Below are 21,640 nucleotides of genomic sequence, written 5' to 3'. Positions count from 1 at the left end.
TGAACCAAGTAACTCTCAACTCTCAGACACTTACTTAACATTCCACAAAATTGGTTCATTTAAATCATTCAGTTATCCAATACAGACAGGGATGAAATGGAATCAATAATTAAATTTTCATAAGGAAATTTTCAAATCTCAAAGATTGACAATGGCTACAAATCAGGGCTTAATTTGTGGTTTTGTTGATTGTTTAGACTAAAAGTGACAGAGAAAATGTTAATAATTCAGATTAAACATAAAAATCTACACTGGGCATTTTCCCTCATAGAGCTGTTAAATATTTACCAATACTATGAACCTATCTCAAAAAAACATCAAAACCAGTCATTTTGATTGATCAAATCAATCACAAATATCTGATTTAAAAGTTATGCTGCATACTTTCATTTTTAAAAAGTTATCACATTTCTTGAATTAAGAACAGAATACATTAAGATTATCAATGAGCGAGTACTCTCTTTTTTAAAATGTTCTTCTTTAGAGTTTCCAAAAGCTATGATTGCAATGGATTTGTTCATATTTTTTAAAGTACCTTGGAATGTTTGTATCTTGACCAACTTGCGGACATTGCCAGTGCTGTCATCCCTCTTGACCCAGACAACGAGTCTGTCTAAGGGGCTTCCTGTCATCTTGTAGTAAAACTGGAGGCACTGCTGCTTCCTCTTGGGATAAAGAATCCTTGACTCCAGAAGAGCAGCTTCTTCTGTCTGCCCATAACTGGTGTTGAAGTACATGAAGTAACCTGCCTCTAAAAAATAAACAGAACCAGACTTTATCCCCAATTGTCTAAAAACTAGCCAATATCTCATAACAAACATCAGATTTTTACTTTATAAACTATTCCTTCCTAAGAAGAATAAAAGTTGTAGGTCAGGACAGTTATTTACCTCAGTGGATAGAGTACTGGTTCTGAGATCAAGAGGATCCCGAGTTCAAATGTGACCTCATATCTTAACATTTACTAGCTATGTGTTCCTGGGTGAGTCATTTAACCTCAATTGCTGCTCTGCTTCCCCCCAAAAAAAGAGGCAGGGAAAGTCATAGATCTGAATCTGATAAAGCAACTTCAGATACTTATTTTAGGCTGGGAGTGTCTTTTCCTTTTCTCAGTAACATACTCCTACATTCTGAGCATTTCAAAGTATGCACCAAAAAAAAAAAAAAATTCCTTCCATTTAGTGATCACTTTTGCTGCTTGCATGAAAATCAAATATTAATCTATAAATAATCATGATTCGACCTTAGATTTATTATTATAATTGGGCTTTGGAGATATCTTTAGCATCCCTAAGAGAGATAATACAATGTTGACTTAATAATCTTAAAGATAACAAAGAGCTTTTAACTCTTTTCTGGAGCAACTAGGTGTTTGTCCAATCTGCTTTCAGGAGAAAGTCTAACCCTAGATTTATCTCTACCTGTTGACTCTCAAGAAGACATCGAGCAAAGTAATTAAAAGACTATATTTTAAATACCTTAATTATTCATATGAGATGATCTGGTATGGTAAATGGAAAGCAGGACTCAGAGATTGAGAGAGAAGACAAGATAAGAGAAAGGGAGGGAGGGAGGAATAAAGAAAGGAAAAAAAGAAAAAAGGACAGATGAAACAAAGAGAAAGAAAAAAAGAGAAGCATGGAAGGAGGAAGGAAGAGAGGAAGGAGGGAAGGAGGGTGGGAGGAGGAGGGGAGGGAGGAAGGAAGAAAGCAGGGAGGGAGGGAGGGGAGGAAGAGGAAGAAAGAGAAAAAGAGAGAAAGAAAGAAAAAAGAAAGGAAGAGAGAAAGAAGAAAGGTGAGAAGGAAGGTAGGAAAGAAGAGAAAGAAAAAAGAAAGGCAGGCAGGAAAGAGAAACAAAGAAAATAAAGGAATGAAAAAAGAAAGATATCAAGCCACCTTTTGCCTTTAGGACTTCCATATGTCAACCCTTCAAATACTTGAAAACAATTACAAAAGTCTTCACGCTAACTTCTCAAATTCCTTTACCAAGCATAGCAGGCCATAAGTCCTCTACCTTCCTCTTTGCCCCTCTTTGGGTGCTGCTCATTTTATTAATGTCCATCCTAAATCCATTGCCCAAAACTAAACAAAATACTATTTATGGTCTGAACAGGAAACAACAGCAACAACAACAATAACCACAACATACAAGGAAAACCTTCTCCCTTTTCCTGGACACTATTCCTTTCTTAAGGAAGAGTGAGATTGTATCATCTCACTGCTATGTCTTATTGTTTTATGTTGAACAATTGGTTCCCTAAAATCTGAAAACATTTTTCACTTATCTAGTATTTCTCCCATTTTGAACTTGTTAAACTTATTTTTGAGCCTATGAATAATCTTTTCCTTCTTTTGCTGGTCAGCACTTATGCTTTCTTTTCCTGTCACTTTCCTATCACTCCTATCACTCAGTTTACTTTTCCTTTGCACACAGTGTCCTTGAGTATGTTTTATCCATTTAATGCCTGAGAAATGTATAAATGCCCTTTGTCCTCTTTCAGATACCTACTCATAAAAGTATCTAGATGCCAAAAAAAAAAAAAAGATGCTGACTTGATGTAGTCAAAATCAACCTAGTAAACAACTTGACTGCCCTTTTAATTTCTCTTATTTATCTTATTCCACTGACCTTTGCATCGTCCAACCAGAGTATGATCTTCTTTTCCAGGACCATCCCCTCTCTCATGAATCCAATCAGCATCATCTCTAGTTCCCTGGATCATGCCACAGATGTTTTGTTTCTCAAAAGTGCACTGGTCCAAAAGGGTATGAGTTGCAGCTGAAAAGAATATGCCATATAAATTCATGGTTCAAAAGATCAAGGTTACTTCTGTCTAGGAGCAGTTGCTTTCTAAACAGAATGTTTAAAAATTGTAGTTTATTTATACTTTACTTTGAGTGTTATAAATCTCTTTACAACAAATTTGGGAGGTGAATAATGCAAAATTTGTAGGCCTATTTTACAGATGAGGAAGCTGAGGTTCATTGTGTAGAACAACAGTCGAGGACAGGATTTAAACCCAAATTTCTTGACTCCAAGTATAAAAATTCACTCTTACCATTTCACCAAAGTTATTGAAAGTTATCTAGGTATGTAACCTTTGATTTCTTAATCTGAGTTCCTCTATTAATGCAAATCCCTAGTGTTCTCAATTAAGTCTCAGCTAGCCCTCCAATTCCATTTGTTAGACCCCTTAATGTAGATGAGTTCTTGTTTTTGTTTGACGAATGAAATGATAGATTTGTAAAAGATGCCAAAGGGAGCTTACAGAAAGCTCCCTTCTTAAACACAACAAGATCCCTTTTCGTGTGTCTGGATCTCTGTCTTTCAAAGAAAAGTAGAAAGAAATGAACACCGCAAAAACAGGATGCACAAGCTGAGCAGAGAAGTGACAGTGTCAAAATCCCATTATTCAAACCCATCCAAACTCACTGCAATTGTACATGCGATTAAGCCTCTCTAAATCAATGGTGCTGAAATCAAGTCGCTGCCCGATGATGTCGTCAAATGCAGGGATCTTGGCCGTGACGGTGGGCACGCTTTCATTTTTATTAAAAGAGAATGGAGCATAATGCATCAGAGATTCATAGTCATAGGGAGTATTGAGGTCAGTTATGTAGCTGTCGTTGTAGGTAACAAAGTTGTGCTCATAACCTGTCAGGGAGAGAAACAATAGGTCGTCAGCCTTGAAAAGGCTGCAACAAAGTTTCATCTAGTGCATACCAGGGAGGAGGCTCTTCTCACTTGAGTCTTTAACAGGAATTAGACACCGGAGACAAGTTGAAAGTTGGAGGGGGATGAAAGTAGATTTAAAATATGTAGATTCTTGACCATGTTTAACATATATTAGATTACTTGCTGATTAGGGGAACACAAGGTTTTGTAAAGATGAATGTTGAAAATTATCTATGCATTTGTTTTGAAAATAAAAAATAAATAAAGATAAAATAAAATATGTAGATTCTGACATTCAAATTTTAAATTAAATTAGTTTGGGCATTTACAAAAACATGGCATATCTTCAGGATTTCTGTAATAATTGCTTTAGAAATTAAACTATTGATGGTTCCCCTTTCTCCTATAGGATGAAGTTCAAACTCCTTAGCCTGAAAATCTGGCTGCTCTTGTTTCTCCACCTTTATCATCTCCTAAATTCATATCATCTCTGATATGAACTCTATTCTTATTGATTTAGTCACAATCTTGATTCCTGTACTTGGCTACCGTTTTACTTTTGCTCATGCTTTCTCTCACCTAGAATACCCCCATTCTTCTTCTTTATCTACATAAAACTTATCCATCCAGCTAAAATCCTTCCTCGTCTAAGAAGTTTTCTCTGACTACCTCAGCCTAAGACTATTTCTTCATTTGAACTTCTATAAGCACTTGGTTTGTGGACACACATAGCATTTATTCTACACCTTATAATATAACATCGTGCACAATTAGTGATCTATTTAAATGTTTAAGCCTTCTTTTGCCAAGCCTATAAATTAAATGCTATGACATTTTTCTTAACATTGTCAGAAGAAGCTTTTATTCAAATCCTGTTTCCACTAATAACTAGTTATGTGACTATAGACAAGAGATTTTGAGACTTTTTCTGAGACAGTTTCCTTACCTGTGAAATAAGTTAATAATATCATGCCAGAGGGTTGCTATGAGGATAAAATGAGATCATATATATAAAATGTTCTGTAAATCTTAAATCATGATCTAGATGTCATATAATTACAAATGTCATATAATCATGTAATTATTTTCTTTGAATGAATGAAAAAGCATTTTATGAAATACTTATCTGTCAAGATCATATATATAATGCTCTATAAATCTTAAATCATAATCTAGATGTCATATAATTATAAATGTCATATAATCATGTAATTATTTTCTTTGAATGAATGAAAAAGCATTTTATGAAATACATATGTGTCAAGCATTTGTATCCTTTATAGTACTGAATACATCAACTTGTATATAGTAAGTAGTTAATAGATGTGTGTGCATACATACATACATACATACATATATGTATATACTAGAAACTAATCAACAAAAAACATGTAATTTTAAGTCATTTTAAATGAGTGTTTTTAATTTCCTGTAATTGAAACTAACAATTTTTATTTCTTTGTCCTGACCCTATGTTATCTGGTTAAGTTAGCGTATTTGGCAAAATGTGTAATGCATATTAGTAATGTACATATACACAGATACATGCATGTACATGTAAAGAAACAGATAAATAAATACCAAAGTTTTCAGTTTGTTGGAACTTTGTTTACTCAATCAACTATATATATATATATAAATGTATGCATACATGTATATATATATATACACATATATGTTACTATCAAGAACAAATTTTATCATGTATACTGACTCAATCAGACATAAGTCCAGTGGGAAAATTAAGTTCTTTTAATTTCATTTATAGAAAGTTATATGTACCCAACTTGTTATATGTACCCAAAATGACAGAAAATTAGGAAATGTTTATTGATTAGTGAATATTTCATTAATTATTTATTATGTTATTATATAGTATTAGGTCCCTTTAAGACAGTAGAGGTCATAGAGTCAAACCCCTTCATTTTTCTCACATGTGAGAACAACTGCACAGAGCATTTGGTGACTTGCTCAATGTCAGGGAATAACTAAGTATCTGAGACAGGATTTGAATTCAGGTCTTGCTGACTTCAAGTCCATTATTCTATTTACTGAACCAATTACCCCAAATTTTTACATATTTGAAGAAATATTTCTCCAACCTTGAACCTTCCTTTGGATCTTGCGGGGAATCCAGTTCTCCACATTTTACCTATGAATAATTCAGGTGCCTCTCTGCAACAGTCCTGACATTTGCAGACTTCTTTTCCCATAAAAATTATTCTACATCACTCAGGGTCCTGGCAGATGAATAATTAGCAATTCTATATACTTATTCTTTGTTGGTGAGTTTAGAAATTATAATGAGACAGAATTGGAGAAATGGGTAGGGGAGGTATGAGCAGAGTTGGACATCTGATTTTGGGGTCAAGATTTGTCTTGACTTCACCTTTTTTGTTAGGTGAAACAGTATTATAGGAAAGTCAAGTAGATTTCTATTGGGGGGATGGGAATATTACAGTAGGATTTCACAACATTATGTTATTAATATATTAAAATATATTAAGCACTTAATATTGTGAAATGATACGGATTACAACAATATTATGTGAGATAAACCTGTTTTTGTACTTCTGAAATTCCTCACATTTAAGACATTATAGGGGGCTTACCAAGAAAATTGGTCTCAAAGACAGGAAGAAATTGACAACTTTCTTTTTTTATTTTATCTATTTAATGTTTTCCCCAGTTACAGTCAAAACAACAAAAAAATTACATTTGTTTTTTTTTTTAATTTTTGAGTTCTAGATTCTCTCCCTTATTCTCATCCACAATTAAGAAATCACCTGTGAAGTTATGCAAAACATTTCCATGAAAATCAAATTGTGAAAAAAATAGAACCTCAAGAAAAATTAAGTTTAAAAAAAGATAGAAAGAAATAGTGAATTCTTCAATCTGCATTCTGACACAATCAGTTCCTTCTGTGGGTATGGTTAAAATTTTTCATCATAAATCCTTCAGAGTAGTTGTGTATGATTGCACTACTAAGAATAGCAAAGTCATTTACAGCTATTCATCCCAGAACATTGTTATTACTTTGTCTATAGTACATTTCATTTTAGTTGATTTCATGGAGGACTTTACAAGTTTTTTTGTTTTGTTTTGTTTTGTTGTTTTTGCCTTAGAGTATCCTGCTTAACATTTCCCATACAACTATAATCCATTTTTTAACAACTTTCTAAGACTGTGAAATAAATTTCAGTTATTTTTTTTTAGTTCTGTGTGTTTATTTGTTACTTTATTTGGGGGGGTTTGGCAAAGATATTAAGGTGACTTGCTATTTCCTTAACCAGCTCATTTTACAGATTAGAAAACTGAAGCAAACAGGGTTAGTGATTTGACCAGGATGATACAATCCTGAAGTCTCTGAGACTAAATTTGAAAATAGGTCTTTTTGACTCCAGAACTGGTGCTCTATCCATTAAATCATATAGTTGTCTTAATTAAATCATAGCTCTAGTCAGTATCCCAGATTTGTTACATGGTTTAAAGCACTTTGCTTGTTTGTTTTTTAAATAAAGAAGTTATTATGAAAATTTAAATTATCTTTTTTGTAACTCAGGCTTCCAAATCTGAATATATAGAAACATACTTAATTGAAAAACTGACAGTGGTGCTGCCTACCTGCCAAAGAAATAGAACTGGTGGGAGAGATGTTGGGAAGGAGCTACAGACATATGGTTCTTTGAAATAGAAACATATGATTCCGGACTTCGTTCAGGACCGACTCCAGGGAAAAGAGAGAGGAAAAACTATAAAAATTGTAGACGTATTGAATAAACCAACTCTTTCATGTATCTTCAATTTTTGGTTAGTTTGCCTGTCTGTGAAATAACTGCAGAAGAAAATGGTCATAATGAACTTCCATACTCAATAAGTTCCAGAAGCTCCCCCATTACTTCTAGAATCAAATATCTTTAAAATCTTTGTTGGATTTTTAAAGACTTTTACAAACTAATTCCTTTCTACCTTTTCTATCTTCTTACTCTTTATTCTCTCCTATAGTGACAGTGGCCTCTTTCCACCCTATCTCCCAACTCTCTGCCTTTTCATTGGCTGTCCTCGTTGCCTGAACTACTCTCCCTTCTTCCAGTCCTGGTTTCTCTGGCTTCCTTCAAGGCTCTAATACTCTTATTTCTGCACGAAGTCTTCCCTAGCCATTCCTCCTTTTTCCCTTCCTCACCCACACAATACTATTATCTTCCCTTTGAGATGGTCTGCTGTTATTTTGATGTTGTTGGTGTTTAGTAATTCATTTGTGTCTTATTCTTTGTGACCCTGTTTGGGATTTTCTTGGCAAAGATATTGAAGTGGTTTGTCATTTCCTTCTCTAGATCATTTTACAGATAAAGAAACTGAGGCAAACAGGGTTAAGTAACTTGCCCAGGATCACACAGTTAGTAAATCTGAGACCAGATTTGAAAATCTCATGAAGATGAGCCTTCCTGACTCCAGGCCTTTGACTCTAACCAGTACACCACCTAGTTTCCTCAGCCTACCATTGACTCTATATATTTTGTATATATTTGGTTTTTGCATGTTGTCTCTATCCTCAGATACCATTACCTATGATTGCAATTCAAGATTTTTACCATAATCTAGCTATGTTTTCTTGTAGCTATTGTTTAACATCATTAGCCAATAAGCAGTCAGGAAATAAACAATTATTAGGTATTTTTAAAAATCTATTTTTCTAGACAGCAATCATCAATTAGGAACAGGTGAAAAAAGCTTGCTCATTTAACTCTACCTTCTCTGTACAGTGTTGCTGCAGGAATTCTGAGGTCCACATCCCTCATTAATTTGATTACACACAATTTGTTAGGGAAAGGAAGATGGAGTATGACAAATTTTACTAACCAATGATTGGATTAACTCTTACCTGGAATAACTTCATCCCACCAAATGTTCACATAATCATCCCGGTCCGACCTTGACTGCTCATGATAAAATCCCAATGCATGCAGTAGTTCATGCTCAACAATAGCCTTGTAGTCACAGCCTGAACCAATGGAAAGATTCTGCCCTGTGTGTTGATCTCCAACCATAGACCAGCACCTTTAAAAACAGAAAAGAAACTTTTCTGAGAAATCTCAAGTCCCAATATCAATTACAAAGTCATGGGGTGGCTTTTTCATATTTGTTTGATATTGACACTAAGCCAGAACAGGAATCATACAAATATTGACAGTTTTAACAAAGATTATCAGAATCACCTCTGACAACTGTCAGTTGTATTTCTCCTCCAGAACAATAAAAAAAGCATCTGCCATGTCTCAAAACTTCGCAAAAGGGGATTCTATAACCTCCTTCCAAAAAAAAAAATCCTTCTATTCAAGATTTCTTTAGGGGGTTAAGCTTAGGTCTCCTAGGTGTAACATCTTTTACTTTCTTTCTTTTGGTTATTTTGATCTTTCCTCATATATCCATTTAATATGATGAAAGACAATATAGCTTAGTGGAAATAGGATTAGATTTTGGATGAGAGATTTCCTGTGGTAGAGGAAATAAATAGCTGTTCTATACCTGATATCCATATTGTACACTGAGATCCTATTACATACATTTTGTGGAAACCTTATTTATGAGCCATACTTAAATTTTGCTTTAGAAATTTCTTGTAATTTTACTCTAAGGTGGGGGCAGAACCAGAGAAAGAAATCTAACAATCACTTTGTACTCTGTAACACCCTACTAGGAAGAATAAGTATATATGGGATTCTAGAGCTTTTTTTTTTTTTTTTAGGGGGGGGGGGCTTTTGGGTTATTCGTATATTCATCAAAGGCAGGATTTCCAAAGTTTCTATAACACAAACCCATCAAATTCCTGAAATATGATGTAAGTGTCTTCTCCTTCATAGGGCTTGAAATCCACACAGGACTTGAGACGGAACATTTCAAAGGCATAAAGAATGACTCCTTTAGCATTCAGTCCTAGAAAACACATTGTACTCATTTTAAACACCCACTTGAAGAAATGTTTCCTGTTAAGAGGTGAAGCAAATCTGCTTCCTCTTTTCTTCCTTTCTTCATCATTAAAGACCTTCCCCCCTCATAACTAATATAGCATTCTCTGCATTAAGCCTTCTGAATGTATTATATTTAACTATATAATAGAATTTAGAACTATAAAGAGCAGATATTTATCATTTAGCCTAACCCTTTATATTATTGCTGTGGTCCAGGAAGGAGAAAATTACTTGCCCATAGTGGGATTTAGATTGAGGTCTTCCAAACTCCAAAAGCAATGCTCTTTAAGCTACATTTTGTTTCCTTCCCTAATACATTAAGGACTTTTCAAACTTTCTGTCTTCTTTAGTGCTTACCAGAATACTCTGCATGTAGCAGCGATTAAATGGGTACTTAACTTAAATCTTCACTGAAAAACCTTACTTAAATATTATTTTAGACAATACTTCAGGGAAAAATATTGGTGCTTTTAGGGTCTCTTAATAGGGAGTAGGGCAAAAACTGGTGTGCTTAAGTCTTTCTGGGAATAACCTCAGTAATTGGAGAGAGGTGTGACATTACAAAAAAAGACAAGTTAAATAACTAATAAGGGAAAGAATGGTGACTCTCAAAACTAAGTATGAAATCTGTGACAGGAGAAACAGTAGATGTATTGGTTATTTTGAGTTATTTATTTTCTTCTTTGAAAATAATCTTTGTTACAGGGGATTAGGTAATAAGGGAGACATTCAAAAAACAGAAATGAAATAAAAAATAAAGGTTTCCATATAATTAAAATTAAAAGATAAAATAATCTAAGTAATTTAAAAGCTTTTTAATGCCAGGCTTACGTAGAACTTTACCCTTGGTTTTGTTCCAAGATAAGACTAAAAGTTCATTAGACTTTCAATCTTATCTTGATAGTACACTAGTAGCTAAATAGGGTGGCACTGTGGAACATCGTACTTGGAATAAAGAAGAACAGAGTTAAAATCTGGCCTCAAAGATTTACTAGCTGAGTGACCTATTCAAGTCCCTTAATCCAGTTTGCTTCAATTTCCTTATTTGTGAAATGAGTGGGAAAAGAAAATGACAGGTCACTTCAGTATCTTTGCCAAGAAAACCCCAGATAGGGTTATAACTGAAATGATTGAACAACAACAAATATTAGAAAAAGCTTTCTACTCCATATCACAGGATGAGGTGAGGATTTGATAACACATATAATACCACTTCTCATTCTCAATAAACATTTGTCTATTAACTAGCTAAATGAAGCTGTGATAAAAGAAAAGGTTAAAAAGAAGGGTCCTGAATCATTTTTGAGATGGTTCAAATAATTTTGTTTATTTTTGGAAATTTACTTTATGAGATTATTTACTTTATTTTTTAAGGCTTGCTCTACTTAGCCATTTTATTTAGTAGATTATATTTATGTAAATTAGCCACATCCAAAATACATAGTTATGATCTCTGGGAAACTGTGAACATTCACATCAAATGATTATAGTGAAGAGGGGACCCCAAAACTGAAAATCCTTAAAGAAGAAAATCTCCTTCAACTCTGCCTCAGTGAGGGATCCCGCCCCAAGGACAAACAGTTTCATCTTTATTATCTGGGTGGGGTGGGGCAAAGATGAAACTCTATAGGCAGAGTTGAAGATTTTTTTCTTTAAGGATTTTCAGTTTCGGAATTCCCTCTTCATTAGTGAACAGACAAAATGAAAAATCACTTTAAAAACAAAAACAACTAATTGGGAATCAGAAGATCTGAGTTCCAGTTCTGACTAGCTGGGTGGCTTTTTGCAAGTCAAATCAAGTCAGTAAGCATTTGATAATGCCTGTGATATACCCCCATAATACTCAGTCCTAGAGAGAGAGACCAAAAAAAGAAAAGGTCTGCTACCTTTATGAGTCTGCATTCTCTTGGCAATGAATTTAGAAGGAAACAATATATTTATACATAAATAAATACAAAGGGAAGAGAATAAACCATTATATGATGCTCACTATATGCCACTCACTATACTAAACACTTATTTAAATTTTTTTTTTTTTTACAAATATCTAATTTGACCCTCAAGAAGACCTGAGTTAAAATTCAGTACTAGACACTTACTACCTGATATGACCTAAAGTTACTTAATTTCTGTCTATTTTAGTTTCCTTATCTGTAAAAAAGGGAGATAATAGAAAGACCTATCTTATAAGATAAGGATCAAATGAGATAATAAAACATAAAGTCCTATTGAATGCTAGTTATTATTAGTATATGATATGCAGTATTTTTAATAGACATATAGTACCTAACATGGATTCTACATAAATGCAATATTAGCTGAAACAGCATTACAGGAGGCAATTCATTCCCTAGGAGCAGCAGACATTTTAGTAATGTTATTGAAAAATAATATTGGTTGATGCAACATAATATGTAGGGTATGCCTTTAAAAGCAACATGGCTTAAAGGAAGTTCTTTCAAGAATATTAGGAATGCTCATGTCTGACACAATTGTATATAACAGGAGAAAATGAATGAAGCTAAAACATGAGTGTTACACTTATAATTACGAATGTTACCCAGATTATCAGCCAGAATGTAAGGAATGGGGAATTTCCATCTTGTTGTTGGATCTCTCAGTCCATTTCGGTTTTCCTAGAAAGAGAGAAGAAAAATAATTCACTAAGGTTGCCTAGCAGGGAGGAGTAATCTTCTAAGAAGCCTTCCCTTACTTCTCTCTCTCTTTTTTTAATATATGAATCTCTTTCCTTTTATTTTTTTTTTAAATAAAACTTTCCCCCATATCTCCTTTTTTTTTTTAATAGCTTTTTATTTACAGTTTATATGTATGGGTAATTTTACAGCATTGACAATTGCCAAACCTTTTGTTCCAATTTTTCCCCTTCTTCCCCCCACCCCCTCCCCTAGATGGCAGGATGACCAATAGATGTTAAATATATTAAAGTATAAATTAGATACACAAAAAGTACACTTAACCAAACTGTTATTTTGCCGTACAAAAAGAATCGGACTCTGAAATATTGTACAATTAGCATGTGAAGGAAATCCAAAATGTAAGTAGGCGAAAATACAGGGATTCTTCCCTTACTTCTTTAATCCTCAGGAATATTGCTTCCCATAACTGAATTCCTTAAGAATTTATTATTTGTATTGTGACACTAAATAGTCTGTAATGTTGTCATTAGTTTTGGTAACCAGTTTTTTTTTTTTTTTTTAGAATACTAACACTTTGCAGACCATTCAAAGGAAGTATCCAGTATGGTGAGAGGACTAGAGACTATACTACAAGATGTATGGTTGAAGAAAGTAGAAATGTTTAGCCTGGAGGAAAGAAGGCTTAGGGAGAACATAATAATTCCTTCGAGTATTTGAAAAGATATGACATTAGATTTATCCTGCTTAGTCACAGAGTCCAGAACTATGAACAATACATAGAGAAAGCTGCTACAATATTCAATGAACTTCTTAGAAGGTAATTGATGGCTTATCAATGAAGACCTTCAAATACTTAGGTGTCTAAATGCCAAAGGATTGTTTGGACAATATTCCCACTAAGGCATAGGTTAGGCTAGCTAACTCTATAGTCTCTTCCAACTCTCATATTTTATGACTGCATATTTTATGATTGCAACAATGACTAATTGTTTCATAATCTTATCATCAACTCTGATAATCTCCTTAAGATCAAGAACAGGACTTTTATACTTGATAAAGGCACAAGAAATACTTGTTTGAGCAAATCAGAAGTGTTAAAGCTAATGATATTTCTTGACTTTATTGACAAAAATACCCACTGGTAATAAGATGTCTCCTTCAAAGAGATCCAGACCAGCAGCTGGAAATGGATTAAAGAAAGAATATTTAAATGAACAGAATTTAACAAACCTCAAAGCTATACAAAAGTATGAATTACTGTCATATAAACAGGCTATGCCAAGAATTTTTATACAATTTTAAGCTATTTTAGCTTAAAGTCTTAGCGAATTTTTAAATTATTAATGTTTAAATTTGCACTAAAATTTTTAGGATAATCTATATTAAGATATATAAAAATGTCACTTTATATTATGTATTATGTTAAATCTGACATAATAAAATAAAAACAATTGAAATGTATATTTAAAGCTATATGTAGCAGTCAATGATATTGTTATTATATGTCATACTACAGAGAAGAGAAAAGAAAAAAGGAGAGGTGACGAGAGAAGAGAAGGGAAAGGAAGAGAAAGAAAGGGAAGGGAAGTGGAAGATAAGGGAAGAGAAAGGGGAAGAGAAAAGAGAAGGGGAAGGGGAAGGAAGGACAGAGAGAGAAGAAAAAGGAGAAGAAAGTAGAAGAGAGGAGGGAGGAAGAGACAGAGACAGAAAGAGATAGGAAGACAAAGAGGGAGGGAGACAGAGACAGCGATAGAAGGGAAAGGAAGGGAAGGAGTAAATAATAATATCTGACATTTCTATGTAACTTTAAGGTTTATAACTGTATTGTTTTCTTGTGTTTTTGATGGAGTTCAGAAAGAAATAATCTTGAGACAAATTACCATCCTGCTATTATTACTTTCTAATCAGTGTTCTACTGTCTATTGCATAAGTGGATAAAATAACTGCTTTTGTAGTTGAATGAAAGATTTAAAATGTAAGTTCATCTTCTATAGGCTCACTGAAAATATTTTCACTATAAACATAGTAGCAGATAGAGTGACAGTGATGACGTATACTTTGTCTTTTTCCCAAATGGTTTAAGTTTCTTCTGCTAATTCTTTCTACATTTTGAAAGATTTTCATTCCATGTACATTGGAGATTATAAGTACTCGGCATGTTGATCTACTAAAATATTTCTTAAATTTTTGTATTACTGTTTGTGACCATGCTGTCAATTATGATGCTCTAGGTAATTTTCATTTTATTTTTTAGCAAATTCATCATTGGTTTAATTTTCAATAATTTCTAGTTTTTAGCATGAGGATTAGTTGTCTGTGGATTTATAAAAGATAATGAGCTTCTATTGTACAATTCTACTGACCTAATAGTGCCTTTCTAGGTATCTATTCAATGTTAAATTTTTGCAGCCTTTAGTGATTTAATGCAGTTTCCACCACTTTTATTGAATAATTTACATCAACTAGTGTGTTTCAACTTCTTGAGGAAAATATTTCTATTATCTTTTAATATCAATAACCCAATCCTGAATCACTTTAATAAATCCTTTGAATTTTTATAAACAATTCTATATAACTCTGCTAATTGTTCAACATAATATCAGATCTTTGAATTAGGTAGATGATTATAGAAATAGTTTGAAAATTAGATTATAGAAGGAAAATGCTAGTATTTTTTCTTTAAGACTCCAATTTATCTTGTAACTAAATTAAATGAATTAAAGGCAAGGCATACTCAGAGAAGGCTTAAAGGGTCCCTCTGAAAAATGTTATTTTGTGGTGGTGGTGATGGTTGTTCAATTGTTTTTCAGTCATGCCCAACTTTTTGTGACCCCATTTGGAGTTTTCTTGGCAAAAATCCTAGAGTGGTTTGCATCTACTTCTCTAGCTCATTTTACAAATGAGGAAACTGAGGCATACAGGCTTCAATAACTTGACTTGTTATATAGGTAGTGTACAAGACTATATTTGAATTCAAGAAGATGAGCTTTCTTGACTCCAGGCCGCAGTTGTCTATCTTTAATATAACCTAACTACTATGCTTTACTTCAATTATTCTTAATATTACTATGATAGTGACATATTTTAAATAGAAAAGTTTTCTACATGAATATATAGTACCATAATGGTTAATATTATTACTACTACTCCAAAGGAGATATTTTTATAAATGAAATTCCTATAGAAAATTTTTTCTAAAATGAAAATGTGACATTTATCTTTAGAGGACTTTCACTATGGAACTAAAAATGTTTTGTAGAAGTTCTTCTGATGTTTTATAACACACTACTATAAAGTCAGAAGCCTACTCAGAAATAGCTTCCTAGAAAAGGTGAATACTCAGCTAGATTTGAATCTTCCTTCCAGAAAAAATTTAAAATCAGTGATATACATTTATCACTTTAATTCAATTAGGTTTGTTTGTCTTCTTTGCCACATATCATTCATTTATTAAATGCTATTCTGTAATATGTTTATATATGTATCATATTTTCCTACCATTAGAATGTGGACCCATGGTTTAATTATCATCAACATAACCCTGACTATTGTAGAAGAAGCTCATCTTTTTATTATCAAGCACAAATCTGTGAAATAGTATTATTGGCCCTATTTTATAGATGAGGAATCAGTGCAAAGTAATTTAAACAGAAGGTATATGATTTGTAGACATTGAAAGAATAGAGAAGACAGGATAATAATATGGTGCCATGAGTACTGCCTTTGGATTCTGATGATCTAGATCCAAAACCGATCTTTAATACTCCTTGGCAGATCTCAGTGTCTCAGTTTCCTCATCTGCAAAATTAACTAGCTTGTCTTTTAAGTTTTTTTCCCAGCTTTAAATCTATGACCCTATGAAAATGTGGTTTCTCAAAATCACTCATTCTGTCTATTCTGGCTACACTGGCCAAATGCTGTAGAAAGATACATAATTATCTAGTAAATACAGAGCATGAAATAACAGCCAGTGTCTTGTGACAACTTCTGTCATATGGTCTATGTATAAAAGTCTTTATAGAATAATGGCATCTGCTGGTATTCAAAGAGAGCTTGGATTTTATTATAGTGGTGATGATGTCATTTCATTCATGTCCAACTCTTTGTGACCTCATTCAGGTATTTTTGGCAGAGATACTGTAGTGGCTTTCCATTTCTTTCTGTAGCTCATTTTACAGATGAGAAAACTGAGGCAAACAGGGTTAAGTAACTTGCTCAGAATCACATAGCTAGTAAGTGCTTAAAGGAGGATTTGAATTCACATCTTCCTGACTACAGACCCAGTGCACTATCCACTATACCATCTATCTGCTCTTGAATTGTTCTACTTGATGTCAAAAAACACATAGAAATAGATAGAAAGGCAGAATTTTCTTGTTAAGATAATACACTGAATTTCAAAAGAGAAATATAAAAGAGAAAAAGAGAAAAAGAAAAAAAAAAGAGAAATTAAAAACTGAGTTATTTTAAGGTCACTTGTATCCAGTCATTCTTTTTACACTAACAAAGTGAAATAAAAAATTGCATAATTATCTGGGTCAGTGACCTAAGGTACACAGACTGATTACTACCAGTAAACCATAGTCTCTTCTTGCTTCTCAAGTCACTCATGTTATATGTTCAATTTACTTCTTCACTTTTATAACCTGCTTTATGTGAGGCAGAAAATTCACATAATGCAAAGAATGAAAGAATGGCACTTAGTGCCAAAGTTTTTTTTTAAAATAAAAGAAGTCATTCTAAAGGGTTTCATAGCACCAAGGCAAAATGTGAATGCTAAGATATGGAATTTTTATCACTTTAAGTTAAATTAGAAAAAGCAAGAAATATCTGTCCCCAAAAATCTCAATGGTTAGAAGTAGAGACTATAAGATCGTAGAAAAAGTATGGCACAGTAGATTTTCAAAGGAAATAAAGGAGTCTAAGGGGAAACATGTGTACAATAGCACACGTCATTTAATCCTCATGTTCCCTTTTAATAAAATGGACAGGTTGGATGAATCAGTACCATGATTCCTTCCAGCTCATGCATTCTATGGTCTTGGATTCTATTTGGCTTGTTAGTCTAGCAGTTGGAAAAGGCAATTGAATACAAGACTGAGAATATATTATTATCTCTTCTTAGTCTAAGTTGGGCAAAGCTTCCTATAAAGAGTGAATATTCAGCTGGAGTTGAAGCTAATTCTTTCTTTCAAGACTAATCTAAAAAGAGCAATAGCAAAGTATGATTCCAACTCAGAGAACTTTACCATAGGTAATTCATTCATTAAATGTTATTCTGTTCTATACATTGTTATGGGCCATATTTTCCTATTTCATTTCTTAATTAATACTGAGGCAATACTGCTTATATTTGGAAGAATCTCATCTTTTATGACTCTTGTTGCCCAATTTACTTCTCTACACATAGAAAATATTCGATAAATATCTGTTGTATAAATGAACAAAGTCCTAACTTCTGTAGTCATTTCTTCCATCTTTAGTCAATGGAGCATAGCAGAAAGAGTTCTGGACTTGAATTCAAGGGATCTTGTTTTAATCATGGGATCTTAAAATAAAAAATTAAGAGCTTAGAAAAAAACATCAAAATAATCCATTTATTTTATGGAGAAGAAAACTGGGGACCAGGGAAGATTATTAATTATTATTACTACAACTAATTATTATTATAATTATATATATAATACATAATAAATATAATTATAATTAATTATTATTGAGTATCTTATTTAAAGTTATTCAAGTTATAAGTGGCATAGTTGGGATTTGAACCTAAGCTCTAGCATGTGACTCCATGTCACATCATACTCTATGGTAAATCATATTGCCCTAACATATGATCTTTTACATTAATCTGTTGTATAACTTTGAGCCAATCATTTAACCTTCCTGAGCTTTAGTTTCTTCATCAGTAAAATGGGGATTAGAATCCACAGTTTAGACTCCAGGGTTATAAGACTTAAATGAAACATACAGAAAGTACTTCACCAACTATAAAGCATGGTACAAATTTATTTTGTCCATGAGAGAGAGAGAATCAACATTTAGCTAACACTAAAGTAAATGTGGGTACATTTGGGTAAACTTACCCTTTCAGTTGACCATTGGAGTATTTGAGGGAGCCTACCCATTATGCTAACCTGACAGATTGTAAAGATATCTCTGAATTATGAGAGATTTTACAAAAAAAAATTAATGTACTTGGAAAACAAAGATTTAGAATTTTATTCCTATTGATTATATTTTTACCATAATAGATTCCATCTCCCTCCCCACTGGGAGACAATAGATAACCAGAGATGTGTAATCACTGGTTGATACCAATTTCAATACCAATTCCATGTTTAAAATCTCAGTTCAGTTATGAATTTCACTGTACCTCAGAAAATAGCATGAGAAGAGGAAAAAATAAAGTCTTGAGCTACACTAGAAACATACTGAATTACGTTTATGAGTTCATGTGACTCTATCGTAGATATATGTTATAATGCTGAAAACTCATACTGCAAAATCTTTCTTTTTTCCCCCACTAGAAGACTATAATTTTGTCCTCATCATCCAAGGGCAGATGGTTCTTAATCCTCTGGAATTCATATCTTCTTTCTCAATCTTTTAGCTACCATCTTCATGAAAACTTCTCAGCTCTTCTTAAACCTTAATAAAATAGTTAATATATCTTGTATTTTCCTGGATCTCTTAGAGACAGAGACAAAAAAAAGTAGGAGGGTACAATTTTTATTCTTCCTCTTAATAATAGGTTAAAATTGGTGATTTTTCCCAGTTAATTGGATTATAAAATCTCCAGATTAAAATTTCTTTTCACAATTTGTTATGTTCATGTATACACAAGGTTTGTCTTGTGACAAATGTTATCTGTCCTGGAAAAAAAAAAACTGGTAGTAGCATGTACCTGAAGACACTCAATACAAAACCAAAAAAAAAACTAAAACTAAAACTAAAAAAAAGTTAAAGAAAACACTAAACCAAGATTTGTATGGAATTACTTTTCTGTAGTCCATATTTTAATCCATAACCTCATAAATGGAACCTTTTATCAAATAAATAATGATTAAATTTTCTAAGTTCTGGACTTTGGATATATTCTAGATCACACAAAAATTTTCCATCTTCCTAAAATAGTCTTTCAATCTTAACTCTACAAAATGGAAATGACATTTCTCTGTTCAGGAAAATTGTAGAGCTTAACGAAGCTTTGACAAAGTTCTTCCAATAAAAGATAAATCATGACTGAAAAATTACCATAAGCATTTTTTTCATTTGTGTGAATAGTTTATACTCCCACCTCAAATCTAATCATAAATGGATACCTAATGATTAGAAAGTGACTTAAAAACCCTTCAAATATATAAATAGAACATTACAGTAGGCATGCTATCATATAATACTGTATGTTATATGATAATATAATACAATATTATAATTATATAGTACAGGAATTGTATTATATACCTTTTATAATAAAACATTTAACAAACTAATTGAATAAAAAGTGACTTGTTCAAACAACTTATTTATACAACTGTTTTTTTCATATGAAAAATTCAGAGAAGTATGGAAAGATTCGTATGTACTCAATCAGAATGAACAATCAGACCTACCAAATAATGTATATATTCTAGTATGATTGAAAAATTACAATATGATTGAAAAGATCATTAAAATGATTCAAGTTTAAGATATTGGAGGGGAAACTAATAATGATCCCAGGAAATGGGCAATGACATCTCTTTGACTTCTTTAGCCTGAAAGTTGGGACATTAGAGGGTGAGAATACTCATGCATTGTCAGAGAGTCCCAATATTGATTTTCTTCATTATAAGGAATGAGCAAATTGAGGAAGAAGAATATATACACAAAGTAATAAAGTATGGATAGTGTAGTGTCACAGTGGATAGAATATAGGACCTGGAGCTCAGTAGACCTAAGTTCCAACTGCCTTTAAATACTCATTAGCTGTGTGACCCTAAGCAAATCACTTAATCTCTGTATTCCTCAGTTTCTCCATCTGTAAAATTAGTATAACAATAGCATCTATTGCTGTGATGATCAAGTGACACAATATTTTTAAAACACTTTGCACAATGACTGACACATAGTGGGTACTATATACATATAAGTTATCATTATTGTTGTTTTTAGAATAAAGCTTTTTTTTTAAGAAAAGCAAAGGAGAGGGAAAAATATAACTTACCTAAATTGATTTCTAAAATATCTTTCCCTTGGTTGCTGGCATCTAAATCTAAGGGTAAAAGAGATATTATTATTAGTGTGACTGAAAAGAGACAGTAAGGAAACATATTCTGAATATTATGAGAAATCCTTACCACTTTCTTTGGAGAAGGGTTTGATCTGCACAGAAATACAAAGATATTGGAAAATATGCATGTAGGAATAAATTGTTCCCAATAGTAGAAAAAAATGGAAAAACACTTACCGATATAGAAGCAGCAAAGACAAACAACAAGATGAAGGATAGGCTCCAGGTGGCCCTGGCACAAAACATTGTGGCAATTGAAACAATCTTCCTTGAGGTGCCTTGTAATAAATGTCTCCTGACCTTTGCCCTTGTTATCTGTTTTTGAACCAAAGTTCAAACCCTCCTCTTACTGTATTTAAAAAAAAAATATATGTTAGACCAACCAGATTAGTTCATGACTAAGTCTACTTTGAAGAGCTTTGTTCATGGGAAACCTGGGATGGAATTCACTCATGAAGAAAATTAAAGAGTGAGAAATTTAATAGCTCAAAAGTCACTCAGCTTTCTACAAAAAACAAGAACTAGAATTTACAGCAGACTTTTTCCTCAAAAGAGACATGATTTAAGCATACAAAGTCAGGTGATATGGAAAAGGGAAATGATTGCTATTATTGGATACTTTTTATCCTTAGATCAGGTGCTCTTTACCTGGAGTTCATTAACTTGTTTTTAATATTTTGATAACTATATGTTAACACGATTATTTTCTTTTTAGATAATATATTTTTCAGTTGTCACATTAAAAAATGTTCTTTTTTTTTTTTTTTTTTGAGGCAATTGGGGTTAAGTGACTTGCCCAGAGTCACACGGCTAGGAAGTGTTAAGTGTTTGAGGTTGGATTTGAACTCCTCACTGCAGAGCTGCTCTATCTACTGCACTATCTAACTGCCCCCTTTTAAGAAAACATTTTCTGAGAAATGATGCATGTACTTCACTTTTTGTCAAGGAGGTCCCATGACACAAACAAGGTTAAGAACCTTTGCCTTATTTTGCCATTTTTTTTGAAGACTTATTTAACATATCTGTTATGTATATAATTCCCAGTGAAATTCTCTTTCTTC

The 21,640-nt window shown here is 32.7% G+C and overlaps 1 protein-coding gene across 1 annotated transcript in view; it reads right to left on the bottom strand.

Annotated features, from left to right (window-relative positions):
• The window catches only part of MEP1A (meprin A subunit alpha), a 31,815-nt gene extending 10,971 nt beyond the window's left edge, over positions 1-20,844 (bottom strand). Inside the window, exons 1-10 of the mRNA XM_051997103.1 lie at positions 20,757-20,844; positions 20,647-20,671; positions 20,514-20,561; positions 13,441-13,481; positions 12,205-12,280; positions 9,492-9,609; positions 8,558-8,733; positions 3,433-3,654; positions 2,629-2,778; positions 536-751 (exon numbers count right to left, since the gene is read on the bottom strand). Of these exons, the coding sequence (XP_051853063.1) occupies positions 536-751; positions 2,629-2,778; positions 3,433-3,654; positions 8,558-8,733; positions 9,492-9,609; positions 12,205-12,280; positions 13,441-13,481; positions 20,514-20,561; positions 20,647-20,671; positions 20,757-20,825 (1,141 nt within the window). The 5' untranslated portion in view covers positions 20,826-20,844. The remainder of the gene's footprint in view (positions 1-535; positions 752-2,628; positions 2,779-3,432; positions 3,655-8,557; positions 8,734-9,491; positions 9,610-12,204; positions 12,281-13,440; positions 13,482-20,513; positions 20,562-20,646; positions 20,672-20,756) is intronic.
• Between the last annotated feature and the right edge of the window lie 796 nt (positions 20,845-21,640).

Source organism: Antechinus flavipes, chromosome 4 (genome assembly GCF_016432865.1).
Source record: "Antechinus flavipes isolate AdamAnt ecotype Samford, QLD, Australia chromosome 4, AdamAnt_v2, whole genome shotgun sequence".
Classification (NCBI taxonomy): domain Eukaryota; kingdom Metazoa; phylum Chordata; class Mammalia; order Dasyuromorphia; family Dasyuridae; genus Antechinus; species Antechinus flavipes.
Note: the sequence above shows the minus strand (reverse complement) of the source record. Positions and strands in the feature narration are given on the sequence as shown.